This window comes from Podarcis muralis, chromosome 4, assembly GCF_964188315.1.
Source record: "Podarcis muralis chromosome 4, rPodMur119.hap1.1, whole genome shotgun sequence".
Classification (NCBI taxonomy): domain Eukaryota; kingdom Metazoa; phylum Chordata; class Lepidosauria; order Squamata; family Lacertidae; genus Podarcis; species Podarcis muralis.
The window spans coordinates 33,987,023-34,002,730 of record NC_135658.1 but is presented as its reverse complement, the minus strand read 5'-3'; the positions used below and the strand labels follow the sequence as shown (position 1 = coordinate 34,002,730).

Here is a 15,708-nt window from a genome sequence, read left to right as displayed (position 1 = left end):
TTTGGTGTGTTTTAAAACCCACAGTGGGGCGATACCTTTATTAGTAGGAATCAATAATATCGCCCCCCTCCAAAAAACCCGGTATTGCCCAATTCCGTCTCCCTCAACACGGTTACTTTTTGTATGTGCTACTCTTCACTTTTCCTATCTCTATGAATATTACCGTACCTCTATGGCACCGCCTCCCTCTCTGACGTCGCTCGTGTCATGTGATCGAGCAGGAAGTGGCGGCGGCTGAGCGCTCTGTGCGCGTGCGTGAGGGGCGAGCGGCCAGAGGCTGGGGCCGGCGAGGAAAGGGATGTATGAAGAGAAACTGCAACAGCTGTCAGACAACGACACCTCTGGGAGGCTGAAGGTGCGAGAGGTGGGCTAGGAAGGCCCAGGGTCCTGAGTTCAAATTTCACTGCAGCTGCAGGATGATGATGATGATAATAATAATAATTTTATTATTTATACCCGGCCCATCTGGCTGGGTTGCCCCAGCCACTCTGGGAGGCTTCCAACACATATAAAAACATAATAATCATTCACGGAAGGGAAGCTGTGATTTCCTGTAGTCTCAAGGTGCCTGTTGAGGCTGCCGGCTTGTCTTCTGTGCGTTTAGCAGCAGCTACATATACAGAAATGTAACAGGTGAAGATTTTCCTCAATTGAAGATAAAGCTATGCCAGAAACTATGTGTATAAAGGGCCTACCCAACAAACTCTTTGCAATAAGTTCATAATAATACCAATCCATATTAGAAGGTTGTACGGATAACGGAGATAGGGTATCTAAAGCTCTTTCAATACTTGACCTGTGCTATATAAAGGATAATTGCTTTTTATTCTATTACACATACCTGCACAAGATTGGCCAATTTGTTCATTTCAGTCAGTTCATGAAACAATCGGTTTGATGTTGCAGTTTTGATTTCAGTTAGTTTTCAGGAGGAAATACACAACTGTGTGCAAGAGGGAGAAATGGAGAACAATAGTGTGAATTTGGAGGACGTGGAGTTATAGCTGTTAAAATATTGTGTCAAGTTTCCCTTTCTTCCTATGCAAAATGCAATTGTTTGGAGTATAACTTAGTCCCCTAGACCTTACTTGGCAGGTATTATCAAATAATGTTCTTTAGGATCCCTATCCATTCAACCCCTGGCTGTCAGCAGTAGGGCTTCATGCAGCGGCATAGCTGATGCCACTTCCAGAGCCCTGCCACTCTTGCTAGCCAGGGCAGAAGGTGGGAGGGGCAGAGAAAAATACCCTTTTGCTACACCAGCTCCTATGTTTTTATTGTCCGATTTTGTTTATTTGCAAATGATTTACAAATGCTTAGATGGGCTGTTGTGTGTGTTTGTATTGTTGATTTTGTTCATCACGTATGAAAATGCCAAAATAAAAAATTACTTACAGTGGTACCTCGCAAGACGAATGCCTCGCAAGACGGAAAACTCGCAAGACGAAAGGGTTTTTGGTTTTTTGAGTTGCTTCGCAAGACAATTTTCCCTATGGGCTTGCTTCGCAAGATGGAAACGTCTTGCAAGTTTGTTTCCTTTTTCTTAAAACCGTTAATACAGTTGCGACTTGACTTCGAGGAGCAACTCATAGCACGCGGTGTGGTAGTCTTTTTTGAGGTTTTTGAAGACTTTGGTGATTTTTGAAGCTTTTCCAAAACTTTTCCGAAACCGTGCTTCACAAGACGAAAAAATCGCAAGACGAAAAAACTCGCGGAACGAATTAATTTTGTCTTGCGAGGCACCACTGTACATAGAAGAAGGAAAAATTCTAAACTTTTCATGCTCTTTAAATACTATTGCATAATTTGGAGCTCTTGTCTCAAAATGCTTCAGATGCCATAAGCCTTTCAGCTTATTCAGCTGAGACAAGGGAAGTTTCTTAATAAACCTTCTACGTGATGAAGAGTGGATAGGTAGGAGTTACTCTCTTGTAAGACCAGAACTCTGGCATATCCAGTGAAGCTGAATGTTGGAAGATTCAGGACTGGCCAAAAAAAAGCATTTGTTTTCACAGAGCACATAGTTAAACTATGAAATTGATTCCCAGAAGATAGGGTGATGCCACCAACATGGGTAGCTTTGAAAGAGGATTAGACAAATTCATGGAGAATAAGGCTAATAATGACCACTAGAATACAATGGCTATCTTCTGCCTCTGCTCTCAAAGGCAGTATGCCTTGGAGTACCAGTTCCCGGGAATCACAAGTGGAAAGAGTGCTGTTACACTCAGGTCCTGCTTGGGGCTTCCCACTGTGAGGAAAGGCTCTTCTTATGTTCTTAGGATCTTAGTTTAAAATGTGTGCGCCATTCAGTTCTGCAGGTGCTTTAATGGTTTTATTTGGAATAGCAATGCAAGAAGATTAGATTAGGGCCTCCAGAATATTGTTCAAGCATGTGCGGAAAAAACACAATTTCATGCAGGTTACGTAAAGCAAAGCACTAATAGCCTATTGCATGCTGTGATGTTCACTAGTAATAAAACATATGCTGCTGTTTTTCTGAAAGGATCTACTTGATAAGTTTTTGCTTTGCTGTTCAAAGGGCACTGACAACAAGGCAGTGGAATGGAGTCCAGGTGCTGTAGTCAGCCTGCTCGGTGGGCCAAGCCAGCCATGTATACATTCCTTCTAGGAGGCACCTTTGTTACCTTGGGATCAAGTCGTATCCTTCTAATGAAATACTCTGCCAATGAAGGTATGCTTGAATATTTAATTCTATATGGATAACAACATGATTGATTAGCATGCTATCTGTCTTCATGCTCTCTACTAGCATGAGGCTACAATATTATCAGGGAATGTAAATAGTCCTGATTTTTTAATTAGAATTACCTGGCAATTTGTTTTCTTTCTTCAGAGCCATGTAGACCAGTTGTAATAAGCCCTCTGTGCAGTCATATAACTTTTCTGTGACATCAAGCAGAACTACCAGCATTTCTTTTATGTCACTTGATATATTTACCTGCTCCTTTTGAGGAAAAGGGTAAAAGAGCATGAGATGCATGATAGTAGTGATTTGGGGGAGGCAGGGCAATGTGTAGACTACAGAAGCCTTACCCCTTGAACCTCAAAGCCCTTTTTTAAATCTACCAAGCTTTCTAACAGCAACAGCATGAATATTTTCATGCATTCTTCACAGCTGTATTGCCTGAAAACTTGGTTGCTGCATAAAAATGAAGGCAGAAGTTGCTGGTGTTCCAAATCCTACATCTGCATCTGTGTTGAAGATACATGCGCACACAGGTCGCCTGTTGCTAGTTTTCTCTTCTTCGGCGTAGATATTTGTAACGTACTGTATACCCTCTGTTTTCTCAGATAACCAGTATGATTATCTTCCTGCAACTGTGAATGTGTGCTCGGAATTAGTTAAGCTGGTGCTCTGTCTGGTAATGGCACTCTGGGTCACCAGGAAAGGTAAGCTGTTACGGTCGGGTTCTTACACGATATTTAGCTACAAGATTGTCCTCCCTCGTTGCTTACTATGTATCAGTGGAATTTAGGCAGCTATAAGATTAATCTGTCTTGCATTGTCTGTACTCACAAAATATGGGATCTGTGAGGATGCAGTGTTGCTCTGCTGAAAAGTACTGTTTTGGGAAGTGTTCCAGCTCAGTGGTGTGGGATGCATGCATGCAGATGGTTCTGTGTTCAGTCCCTGGCATCTCCAGGTAGGACTGGGAATGCCTGCTGTATAAAACCATGGAGAGGCATAGCTAGTCAGTGTGAACAATAATGAGCTTGATGAACCAATGGTTTGACTTTGTATAAGACAGCCCTCTTGCCATTAGTAGTTAGTCACATGCTGCCTTTGAACTTAGGAGTTCTATAAAGCCATTGATAAACCTATTCTTCGTGAATTTTACTAATTCCCTTTTAAAGCTGTGTAGCATTCAAAGCTATTACTTGCCTTGTGGGCCGAATTCATGTTTCATCACATGATAAAAGTGCATACATTGTGACTTTTCATGTGGAGTCATTTTTGGGTGGAGGTTTGTTTGAAATAGTTCTTTGAAAAACTTGAAGATTGCCACAAAAGAGAGAACACTTGCAAAGTAGCCTTTTCCCTGAGGCAAGCTATTTCACACAAATGCCTCAAAATGCTGAATATATGTGGTAAAGTTGCCATTTAAATGCCTTTAACACATTGGGAAATCAGTCTTAGCAAGAAGATCAAGAACCCAGTGACTGGAGATTGGATTTCAAAGAACATGACTGCAAGCATTTAGTCAAAACATTTTTTCAGGAAAGCATGGTATAGTTTCTTATTTGAGCCTGCCCAGGAGATTCCCAAACTGTGAATTTATTTATTCAAGGATTGTGCCTCATTAAACCTATGAATAAGGGCAAAAGCTGGAGGGGGGGGGGCTTGTTCCCCTCCAGACATTGTCAGACTCCAGCTCCCATTAGCCTGAGCCAGCATGGCCAATGGTAAGGGATGATGGGACTTGTAGTCCAGCAAAGTTTGGTGGGCTGCAGGTTAGCCACCCTTGTGTAGATATGAAGCAAATTAAGCGTGTTAAACTGATTTCCCCCCTTTCTTCCCTGTTTACTCCTTTTTTAGGAGGTTATTCTCATAGTGGATTTGGCTGCAGCTCATGGAGGCAATTGAATAGCTACATTAAGTGGTCAATTCCCGCCTTCCTCTATTTTCTGGATAACCTGATTGTCTTCTATGTCTTGTCCTATCTCCAGCCAGTAAGTAACACTTTAGAAATTCAATGTGTGCTTTATGCTCAAGGTTTTCGTAAACAGAGAATGTGTCCCATACCATACTTACTATTAACTTGTACCAAGTTATGGTCAAGTCAACGAGACTGCAGGGAACCTCTTTTTTCACTTTTTAACCTGTTGAGATGAACTAACAATATCTCAGTAGCTGAACTGGATGCTTAGGGTAGGCTCTGCCAGAGCTACAGCACAAGAGGGGATGGATTAATCTTAAGGGAATTGACGCCAGTCTTACCTGGAGTATTGTGCCCAGTTATGACCCAGCGATACAGGGCAGGTTCAGAGGGTATGTATTGCCTAGCTTTGTTTTTGTTTTTAAATGGGGACAGTAGCATGTCTTTCAAACCTACAAGTTCAAGGATGGGCTATTTTCCCCATTTAATTGAGCCATGGTGAAAAAATTGCATATGATATTGGTCATAAGGAAAAGAGCAGTGTTCTAGAAAGGTAGGAAATATGACTGGTTCAAACATAACAGTGGTTCATTGGGTTGGAAATAAGCATCATGCTAACACATTTCCCCACAAAAATTGGATCTCCAGCTGTTATTGGACTACAACTTCATCATCCCTAGCTAGTAGGAACATTGGTCAAGGATGATGGGAGCTATGATATCAAGATTAGTGCTGAGCTTCCTGATAAAAGGGCATTGCAGACTGATGGTTATCCCATTGCTAGGTTGCATTTGGCATGTAACATTGCTCCTCAACTTCTTTTTCTCTAGGCCATGGCTGTGCTTTTCTCAAATTTTGTCATTATAACAACTGCTCTCCTGTTCAGAATTGTGCTGAAGTAAGTAGCAATGGAAGCATGTTTTCATTAGTCAATATTTTTCTTTCTTTCTAGTGTTGGCATTAGAATTCACCAAGATCTCTTTAAATCAGTTATAAACAATAGTACAAAGGTACGCGGGTGGCGCTGTGGACGCAGGTGGCGCTGTGGGTAAAAGCCTCAGTGCCTAGGGCTTGTCGATCGAAAGATCGGCGGTTCGAATCCCCGCGGCGGGGTGTGCTCCCGTTGTTCGGTCCCAGCGCCTGCCAACCTAGCAGTTTGAAAGCACCCCCGGGTGCAAGTAGATAAATAGGGACCGCTTCTAGCGGGAAGGTAAATGGTGTTTCCGTGTGCGGCTCTGGCTCGCCAGATGCAGCTTGTCACGCTGGCCACGTGACCCAGAAGTGTCTCTGGACAGCGCTGGCCCCCGGCCTCTTGAGTGAGATGGGCGCACAACCCTAGAGTCTGTCAAGACTGGCCCGTACGGGCAGGGGTACCTTTACCTTTACCTTACAAAAGGTGTTTGAAATTTTAAAGCAAGTCAAAATAAATTCAGTAATGTATTAGGTCTTTATGTGTTAATGAGCATGCTATTGATGCTGACTGAGCTTGGTTCTTTTGCTTTGCTGGTTGTTCATAACAAAACACACATGCTTTGGTCCCAATGAATGAGACAGAATTTCATTTGAGTAAACTTGCTTAGGAACATTGGTCAAGAGGACCAACATAGGCTTTCAATAAGCCTATGTAGCAGGTACAAATTCCGTCACCAACATTACAGATTAATTTGAAGCGAAGCATCAATAAGATTCCTGTCCTATGTATTTAGTTTCCTTCAGGATTTCTGTAAGAGCTAGTCCTCAGTGTTTCAGATGGCCCTTGTGTGTTGACCTGCATTTAGAGTCCCCAAAATGATGGCTTTAGTAGTCTATTCTAGCTGAGCCATATTCTAGATAGGGATGGATTCTCTGATATCCTTATGTCCACCTTCATACAGTTTCAACAAATACAAAATAATTCAATCTTTATATTAGGTGAGAGAGATGGATGTTCTAAACTGCTGATTGCAATCCAGGTCCTTGAGTACACCATACCTGCAGTCTCCTGGTTTATGTGTTATAGCATTGAAAAGGTTACTTTTGGGGAGCTGAGAAGAGATCGCGTCTGTGCAGCTACCTTGGCAAAGAAGACGGGCAGCATATTTCTACCCACGACTTGTGCTGTTTGGGACTGACTTGCTGGGTTGCTTCGTCCATGTACACTGAGAGTCTTTTTTTGTCTACACACAGGCGGCAACTCTCCTGGGTGCAGTGGGCATCCCTGCTGATTTTGTTCCTGTCTATTGTCGCCCTGACGGCTGGGACAGGAAGCCACAAGCACAGCTTGGCCATGCATGGGTTCCATCACGACATCTATTTCAGCCACTCTAACAGCTGCCTGCAGTATGCCAGCCTGGAGGAAGAGTGCTCAGGGAGAGAGAACTGCACCAGAACGTGGCTTTTCCCCAGCTTAAGCTGGAACATCACTGCTGCCACTGGAGCCCTGAGAACCATTCCCCTTGGGCTAGGACACCTGCTCATACTGGTCCAGTGCTTCATCTCCGCCCTGGCCAACATCTACAATGAAAAGATATTGAAAGAAGGAGGCCAGTTCAGTGAAAACATCTTTGTACAGAACACCAAGCTGTACCTCTTCGGAGCCATGTTCAACGCCCTGATTCTGAGCTTGCGCCCCGAAAACAGGCGCCGGATAGAACACTGTGGGTTCTTCTATGGGCACAATGCGTTCTCCGTCGCCCTTATTTTCGTCACTGCCTTCCTGGGGCTCTCTGTGGCTTTCATCTTGAAGTTCCGAGACAACATGTTTCACGTTCTGTCTGCACAGGTCACCACCGTGATCATCACCACGGTGTCTGTCTTTGTTTTTGACTTCAAGCCTTCCCTGGAGTTCTTCCTGCAAGCTCCTGTGGTGCTCTTGTCCATATTCATCTACCATTCCAGCAACCCTCGGTGCGTGGAATACACCGCTCAGTGGGAGAGGAGCAAAGTTGGTGGAGGGCCCTGGGAGCGCTCCAATGGGGTAAGGCTTGGGAAGGGGCTTGTTTTGAGTCCATTGCGTGGGCCGGCTGACGCCATCCCACCACCACTGCTGTTGCTTTGACGTAAGAGTTTGGATTTGATATCCTGCTTTATCACTACCCTAAGGAGTCTCAAAGTGGCTAACATTCTCCTTTCCCTTCCTCCCCCACAACAAACACTCTGTGAGGTGAGTGGGGCTGAGAGACTTCAGAGGAGTGTGACTAGCCCAAGGTCACCCAGCAGCTGCATGTGGAGGAGTGGGGATGCGAACCCGGTTCACCAGATTACGAGTCTCGCTCTTAACCACTACACCACACTGGCTCTCAGAGGTTTAGGCTTTAGTGGTTTAGCTGCAGGTCTACCCCTTTGCAAATGAGTGGCTCTGCTTCACTTGCTTGCGGTGCTGCAAACCCATGCTTTTGTGAGGCACCTGATGTCATTGTAGACATTTCCCAGCCACCCAAGAATGTTGGCTTGGTGTCATTGTAATAGACATCTGTAGAGTTGAGAAATGACAAAATGTGCTGGCAGCAAGCCAGCCACCTGACCCAAAGTTAACTGCGCTTACGGCTATTGATTTCAGTGGGCTTAATGCTGTGTTGAATTATAGCCGCTTCTTTGTGCAAGTGGGCACCAGAGGGCGCTGTTGACAGTTAAAGCTGCTCTTAGGTAACATTTGTGCACACTTGAGTGAATGCTTTATAGTGATAACTTGGAAGACCGATAGGAAGAGGGAGCTTTCACATCTGCATCCATGAACAGGATCTTGGATTTCTGCTGGCTTCGGTTTGCAGATGCAGCTCCCCAAAACCTGTGCAGGTGATTAAATGTTTCCATTAACAAGTCAGCCAGTGTGGTGTAGTGGTTAAGAGCGGTAGTCTCGTAATCTGGGGAACCGGGTTCGCGTCTCCGCTCCTCCACATGCAGCTGCTGGGTGACCTTGGGCTAGTCACACTTCTTTGAAGTCTCTCAGCCCCACTCACCTCACAGAGTGTTTGTTGTGGGGGAGGAAGGGAAAGGAGAATGTTAGCCGCTTTGAGACTCCTGAAGGGGAGTGAAAGGCGGGATATCAAATCCAAACTCTTCTTCTTCTTCTTCTTCATTTCATGACTGTCAAGTCAGAGCTTCTCCTGCTCCTGCTAGATGCATCTGTGTGGTACCTTTGCAGAACAATATGGAATACAGTTAAATTTTATTGTCCTGTTGCTGAAATCAAATTCTGGATATATCCGTGCATGTTAAACTCATCAGCAGTAGCCTATAAAAATATTATTCAACTGATACAAAAAGAGAAGAGTAATCAGTCTTACCTATTAATACATATCAGAGCAAAAGTTTCAGCAGAGATCTAAGATAGGCGTAGTAGGACATATGGAAAATATGTAGGATCTGTGCTCCAGGGTGCACTCAGATGTGTTTCCCACTGTATTTCTTGAGGTAAGCATGCATAGAATTGCAGCCTTAGCATCCCAAAGAGAATTAAAACCCAGCTGCTCGGTTTTATCACTTTCACTTGATTGTTTCAAAGTAACCATTTGTTACAACTGACCTTGCATGATCTTCACTCCAATTATTTGCTTAGGAAAACAGTAAAGTTTTGCTATGCAACCATCACAGGCAGCTGTTTGAGCTCCCACCTGCTGCCTGTTTCCATTCAGCCTTCCTGCTTGCAGTTCAGCTCCTAATTCTTAATAAATGGCTTGTAACAACAAATATTTATAGACCTCTTAGGCTCATAAAGTGTTCTTAATTGATAGGCATCCATATAAACTCAGAGCCAGCACCACATATTTGGATGACTAGGCACCTGGACTTCTTTGTGTCCTAGTCTGGTATTTTATTTGTTTCAGCATTTGATCTGATTCATCCTAGGGGGATTAACTTTAACTACAATGAATGGGTAGTTCAGAAAATGATTTTATAGTGAATTGGGAAAGAATATGCTTCGAAAGAGACACACTGAAGCATAGCTTTGACACTAGCAAAGGGCCTTTATGCCATATAATGCGAACAGGTGAAGGTGAGGGACACTGATCAGTCCAAGAGCTACAGTCTGTCCTGGGCAACCTTCTGAAGGCCCCATACCTGGGGTGGGCATGGCCAGAGGCACCAAGTGGGTGGAGCAATGGGTGTGTATCTTGCCTTTTTACAGTAGGCTATGCAGGTGGCGCTGTGGGTTAAACCACAGAGCCTAGGACTTGCTGATCAGAAGGTGGGCAGTTCGAATCCCCGCGCCGGGGTGAGCTCCCGTTGCTCGGTCCCTGCTCCTGCCAACCTAGCAGTTCGAAAGCACGTCAAAGTGCAAGTGGATAAATAGGTACTGCTCTGGCGGGAAGGTAAACGGCGTTTCTGTGCGCTGCTCTGGTTCACCAGAAGCAGCTTAGTAAATAAAGCCAATAAAGCGAAATGAGCGCCGCAACCCCAGAGTCAGCCATGACTGGATCTAATGGTCAGGGGTCCCTTTACAATCAAGCCATGGGGTTTCTAGACCCATATATTTCCTTCCAGGCAAACAAGGCATTATTGCAGCTCAAGGACACATTCCAGCCAGGCAAAAGCACTCAAGGAGAGTGCAGAGCCAGGCCAGCAAGAAGTGTGGCATTGGGAGGAATGTGACCTGGAGAGAGTCCCAAGGAGGCCTTGAAGGACAGCATTTGGCCCTCAGGCCCAAGGTTCTCCAGCCTTGACATAGATACATATGAATTATCCTATAAAACCAGTCTGCTAACTCTGGAGTTCTCTCTCTTTCCCCCAGTCACCCACCCCTGATTCCTGGCCATAAAAACCCCCAGCTGAAATGAAAAGATCTTGCAGCAGTTCCAAAATATACCCAGGTCAAGTGAAGCCCATGATTGTGGGTCCTGTTACAAGAATATTCTATAAGTTGCTGTCACTTCACAAAGCTGAAATATTTAGTGCTTACTTTAAAACACTGTTTATTATCGATTGAAAATGTTAACCAAACATAGACTAATGTTGCCTTTTCACTCTCTTTCCCCTTTCTGTAGGATGGAGAAGAACTCGAGAGACTTACGAAGCAAGACAGTGACCATGATTCCGAAGAAGAGGCCTTATAGGCTGGCTTTGGAGTTTTGAAGTACAGACATTCTTATTTAAGAAAATGAAGTTTTACCCTGGGAGGTGGGGGGAGGTTCAGACCATGACCAACAGGTGGAAGTTTCTTCTTTCTTTTCCGCTAAGGTGGGATTTTAAATTGTGTTTTCATAAAGCTGTGCAAGGTAATATATTAACTACTGTGAAGGGATTTTGAAGAGGGAAGGGACCTATTTATAGAGGATGAGGATAATGCTATCCATGGCTCTTAATGAGGACTCCAGGATCAAATACAGGTGCCTCTGAATACCTGTTGTTGGGGATTAGCAGCCTTCATGTCCTGCTCATGGGCTTCTCATAGTCATCAGGTTGGCCATGGTGAGAAGTGGGATGCTGCGCTTTTGGTCTGATCCAGCACAGCTGCTCTTATGTACTTGACTTCTGTAGTTCACGAGAGTGAAGAATTCCTGCAGAAAGAGAGCGGTCGGCAACGGTTGCTAGTTCAGAATGATTTGGATGAAAAGACGTAGAACTGGAAGCATCACTTGGAACTTTCTCACTTGGTTCTTTCACATGAATGTAAGAAAGCATTAATGCTACTGAAGTTAACCGAGGTACCTTGGTTCAGAGCAAATGTAAATGAAGAATCAATAGATGGAGGCTGTTCATCTTACAGTATTCTGGAGATAAGAGCTGTCAAACTATTCACAATTGTATGCCACAAACATCTAAGGATTTACTCATATTTCAGGGGTACTTGAAACAGTGTCAAATGTGTCTTTACCACCATGTGTGTATGCTGTTGCCACTCATGGTTCCTGACACACATTTCTGTGATTTGCACAGTTGAAGAAGTGCATTTGTCAGACGCACAACTATGCTTTTAGTTGTATATTTAAACTGTTTTACAGGAGCAGCTTTAAAGTATTGGGCTGTCCACAGTGCTAGTCCTACCCAGAGTAGACCCACTGAAATTACTGGACATAAACTAGTCATAGTCATTAATTCCAGTAGTTCTACTCTTGGATAGGAGTAGCATTGGATACCACTAGTACCGTGTGAAGTGGAGCTCAGTGGTGGATGCAATTGCAATATAGTAATCCAAAGCTTACATATTGAAGAACATTATATACCCTCCTGGTGTTTATGGTGCTATGTTTTACACGTGAGTATTAGGTATCCTTATACTTGAGCCTGAAAGTTGTTGTTGGGATATCTAATGCTGCTTCTAAAGCAAAGGTGGGAATGTTGTTGGGACTCACAACTCCCATCTGTTCTACCCAAAATTGCCAGCGGTAAAGTAATGGTAGAGTTGCAGTCCACCAACAGTTGGGGGGCCATAGGTTCCCCCCCCCCCCCCACGATGTGAGCTCACGATGATTTTCTCCCCTCCTTGTCACAAAATTGTCATCCCGCTGATGGATCCTTACAACCCAATGAGCTTGTTCACATTTTCAAATCTGATAAGCACTGAATTAGGAGCACAAGTTCCTTTCATCTGTGTGCAGCCCTTTTACACGAGCTGTGAAACAAACCAGGAAGCTGCACTTAATCATCGTTTCCCATGACGATTCCATCTCCCTGAGTATCGTTAACGGCTTCCAAATCAGCCAGGATTCAAAAGCCAACTTTAAACTATGGTTTCATATCCTCTCTTCTTTAGAAGTCACTAACCATATTTTCCTAGTTTGAATGTATCCAGAAGATGATATATGAACTGAAACTTCCTGGTTTGTTTCACAGCTCATGTAAAAGGGCAGCGCACAGAGGAAAGGAACTTGGGCCTATACTGGCCTATTCTTGCCACTTGAAGTGACAAGCTGCGGTGCCTCTCCATATTTGATTTTGGCGTAAGTGCCCACTCTGCCTTTTGTCCCTTAGTTCTATCTCTTGTCCTCTTTAATGCCTGTCTCTGTGTAAAATACAACTTTTCTGTGTACTACAACTGTGTAAAAGTGCAGCACAGGGACAAAAACCTGAGGGATAAAATAAAAAGTAACAAAGAACAATGTTATGGACGTAGGCTTAGAACTTTTAACGATGCCTTTTGTTAAGTATGATTCAAGGAAATGCATGTTTTGTAATTTAACTAGGGTTCATTCAGGGATGAGACTATGTATAAAGGAAATAGTATTGACAGAAATGGGGCGAGGAGGTCAAGCATTTCTGATTTCTTTTCTCTTGTTGTTTTTTTTTGGGGGGGGTACAATATAATTTGAAAATCTTGGTAATACTTGAACTGTCACAGCTTCAGTTTTACACTTCCAGCCCAAGTCCCTATTTGCCAAAAAACAAAGAAACCCAGCAACAAAGCAGTGGGATGGGAAGAAATACAGGCCCCTATCTTGCAGAAGTAGATAAATACTCCAGGAAGTGGTGATCTGATCATATAAGCTGCTGCTTCTTATTGCACAGATAACAACTCATTTTTGTGTCTGTTGATGGAAAAGTGCAGCTTCTTTGGGTTTCTCAGTCTGTTTTATGACACTCCTAGAACTCAAAAGTATATTGGAACAAGTCTAAGTGGAGCATTCCTTTGAACCTGGCTTATTTGTTTGATTAGAGTTTGAAATAAGGAGTTAATTGCTCCTAAGAGCAGCTTTGAAGCAGGTGTGGTTTATGTGGACAGTGGTTTTGATTGTGCTTTAGTTCCTCATTTGTATTTGTGATAGCCTTGCTGGTAAGACATCTGTTCCGTTGTTTCCTAGTGTAACAGAACAGGAGCTTTCTGGTGTACACTCTTTTGTTGTTGCTATTCAAGTGCATTCATTAAGGAACTCTGCCTGATTCCCTTATAGTGCCTGGTGTTAACCAAAATGTGGGACCTCTTTGTGGTGTTTTCATTGTTTTACAGTCCACACGGCCAAATAAACTACAACGTAAATGGATTTTGGATTTTTCTGTGTTTGTGGGACGAGGGTCTAAACCACAGAACCTAGGGCTTGCAGATCAGAAGGTTGGTGGTTCAATTCCCCGCGACGGAGTGAGCTCCCGTTGCTCGGTCCCTGCTCCTGCCAACCTAGCAGTTCGAAAGCACGTCAAAGTGCAAGTAGATAAATAGGTACCACTCCAGCGGGAAGGTAAACGGTGTTTCTGTGCGCTGCTCTGGTTCGCCAGAAGCGGCTTAGTCATGCTGGTCACATGACCCGGAAGCTGTACGCCGGCTCCCTCGGCCAGTAAAGCGAGATGAGCGCCGCAACCCCAGAGTCATCAGTGACTGGACCTATCGGTCAGGGGTCCCTTTACATTTACCTTTAAGGCTAGAAGATGCATGAGGAAAGAAGACGTTCATGGATGATAAAGCAGAAATCCAAAGCTTATTTTTTTACAAAGTGGCAATAACACGAATGGGTATATATGCTGCCAGTAACTGCATATGAATACAGACTGTTCTGTTAATGGAGTTTTGTGAGCCACATCAGATTGATCCACAAACTGGGTATCCACTTTATCCAGGTATTATTAATACATTGGATACTCTGGAGTCTCCTGGGGCAAAACAGGAGTAAAGCCTATGGTGACTTGCCCAAGCAAATAATGCCCTTAGTTGTCCCTTTATTTCAATCCAGGACACAGCCCAAAGAAAGCTAAAATACTGAAAAACAGCTTAAACTGTAGTGTAGACAACCCACATTTTATAAAGGTAAAGGTACCCCTGCCCATACGGGCCAGTCTTGACAGACTGTAGGGTTGTGCGCCCATCTCACTCAAGAGGCCGGGGGCCAGCGCTGTCCGGAGACACTTCCGGGCCACGTGGCCAGCGTGACATCGCTGCTCTGGCGAGCCAGAGCCGCACATTTTATAACAGTCCCCTATTAGCCAAGGGTCATACAATACAGGGAAAACAAATATTTCTCTAAGAATATAGGACCAGAGCTTTCATGGTAACCTTTCCTGTGCCCAAATCTCCCCTGCAAATCCCTGCATGGCTATTGTGTTATATGTGGGGTGGGATAGAGTACTTTTGTTGCCATGATTGGAAAGAAACCAAGCTGCAGCAAAAAACTACCTAGGATAATTTGGGGGAGGTGCTTAAGTTTCTCCTGCCTTTCAGTCAGCCCCCTTCAGATGTCCCCCTGCTCCTCCATTCATATTAAATGCAGACAAGTTGAGAAAGCACATTTTTTTCAGTGTAACATGTAGTTCTGCCCTATGAGAGAGGAAACTTTGCTTTGTTTGGCCTGTGTGAAATTTGATTTTGTTAAAAATATTTCCAAATAAAGATTCCAGATGTTTATTTTCATTAATAGTACAGTGGTATCTTGGTTCTCAAACTCAATCCGTTCTAGAAGTCCGTTCAAGATGTGGCTTATGATTGGCTGATTGGCCCCGGAAACAATGCCGACAGCCAAAACAGACGTCCGGCTTCCAGAAAATGTTCACAAACTGGAACACTTACTTCTGGGTTTGCTGCGTTCGGGAGCTGATTTGTTCATCAACTAAGCCGTTTGGGAACCAAGGTACTACTGTAGATAGCTTGCTTTGCAACGGAAACTCCTAGTACCAAAAAATAAAAAATAACACTCACCAAAAGAGTTAGAGCTTGAACTACTGTTGTGCAGTTTACTTTTAGTGCTTTCCACTGCATGTAATGTGCATTTAAATTGCTTGGGTCTCCTCACTTTGACCACAATTACAACTGTCCTTGCTAGTATGTTTCCAGAAAGCCTTTGTGAGGCCATTAGCTTCAGATTACATTTCAGTTAAAGAAGCAAAAGGCAGAGAGATTTTTACTTAAACATTCCCAGAGAATTTCCTCCCATAAAAGGTCTGCACTTATAAATTTGCCTAACACAGCCTGAAGATTGACATTAAACCGGAGTAGTTAGTTAGACTTTCAAACCACATATTTTGGGCTGTATTCAACTAACTCATTGTGCTAGCAGAAGCCAGTACAATTTTCACTTTCCCCTCAATCTCCCTCCCAAATCTGTTGCAAAGGGTTGGGAGAATCCCCAGAAATAGCATTGGGCGGGTGGGAAGAGGATCGGGGACATTGTTTCAAGCAGACATCCTTGCTTGAAACAATAATAATCTTACTGCTATACTGAATACAGGTCTCTGTCTCCACTTGTGC

The 15,708-nt window shown here is 43.8% G+C and overlaps 1 protein-coding gene across 3 annotated transcripts; it reads left to right on the top strand.

Moving 5' to 3' along the window:
- Positions 1-207: 207 nt before the first annotated feature.
- SLC35A5 (solute carrier family 35 member A5) lies at positions 208-13,519 on the top strand. Of its 3 annotated transcripts, none has more exons than XM_028726591.2 (7): positions 208-355; positions 2,543-2,695; positions 3,316-3,414; positions 4,562-4,695; positions 5,453-5,520; positions 6,789-7,578; positions 10,586-13,519. In XM_028726591.2, the coding sequence occupies exons 2-7, from the start codon at positions 2,566-2,568 to the stop codon at positions 10,652-10,654; spliced, it is 1,290 nt and encodes a 429-aa protein (XP_028582424.2). In that variant the 5' UTR covers positions 208-355; positions 2,543-2,565; the 3' UTR covers positions 10,655-13,519. The 3 variants fall into 3 exon arrangements, with proteins under 3 accessions (XP_028582424.2, XP_028582425.2, XP_028582427.2); XM_028726592.2 differs by having other exon boundaries at positions 208-364; XM_028726594.2 differs by lacking the exon at positions 208-355 and adding an exon at positions 402-633.
- Positions 13,520-15,708: the final 2,189 nt, after the last annotated feature.

Bases quoted from the DNA above. Each gene is read 5' to 3' on its own strand.
- SLC35A5 (XM_028726591.2), top strand. From the start codon at position 2,566: ATGGAGTCCAGGTGCTGTAGTCAGCCTGCTCGGTGGGCCAAGCCAGCC. The intron at 5,521-6,788 runs GTAAGTAGCAAT...GTCTACACACAG, and splicing joins CTGTTCAGAATTGTGCTGAA to GCGGCAACTCTCCTGGGTGC. The intron at 7,579-10,585 runs GTAAGGCTTGGG...CCCTTTCTGTAG, and splicing joins CCTGGGAGCGCTCCAATGGG to GATGGAGAAGAACTCGAGAG.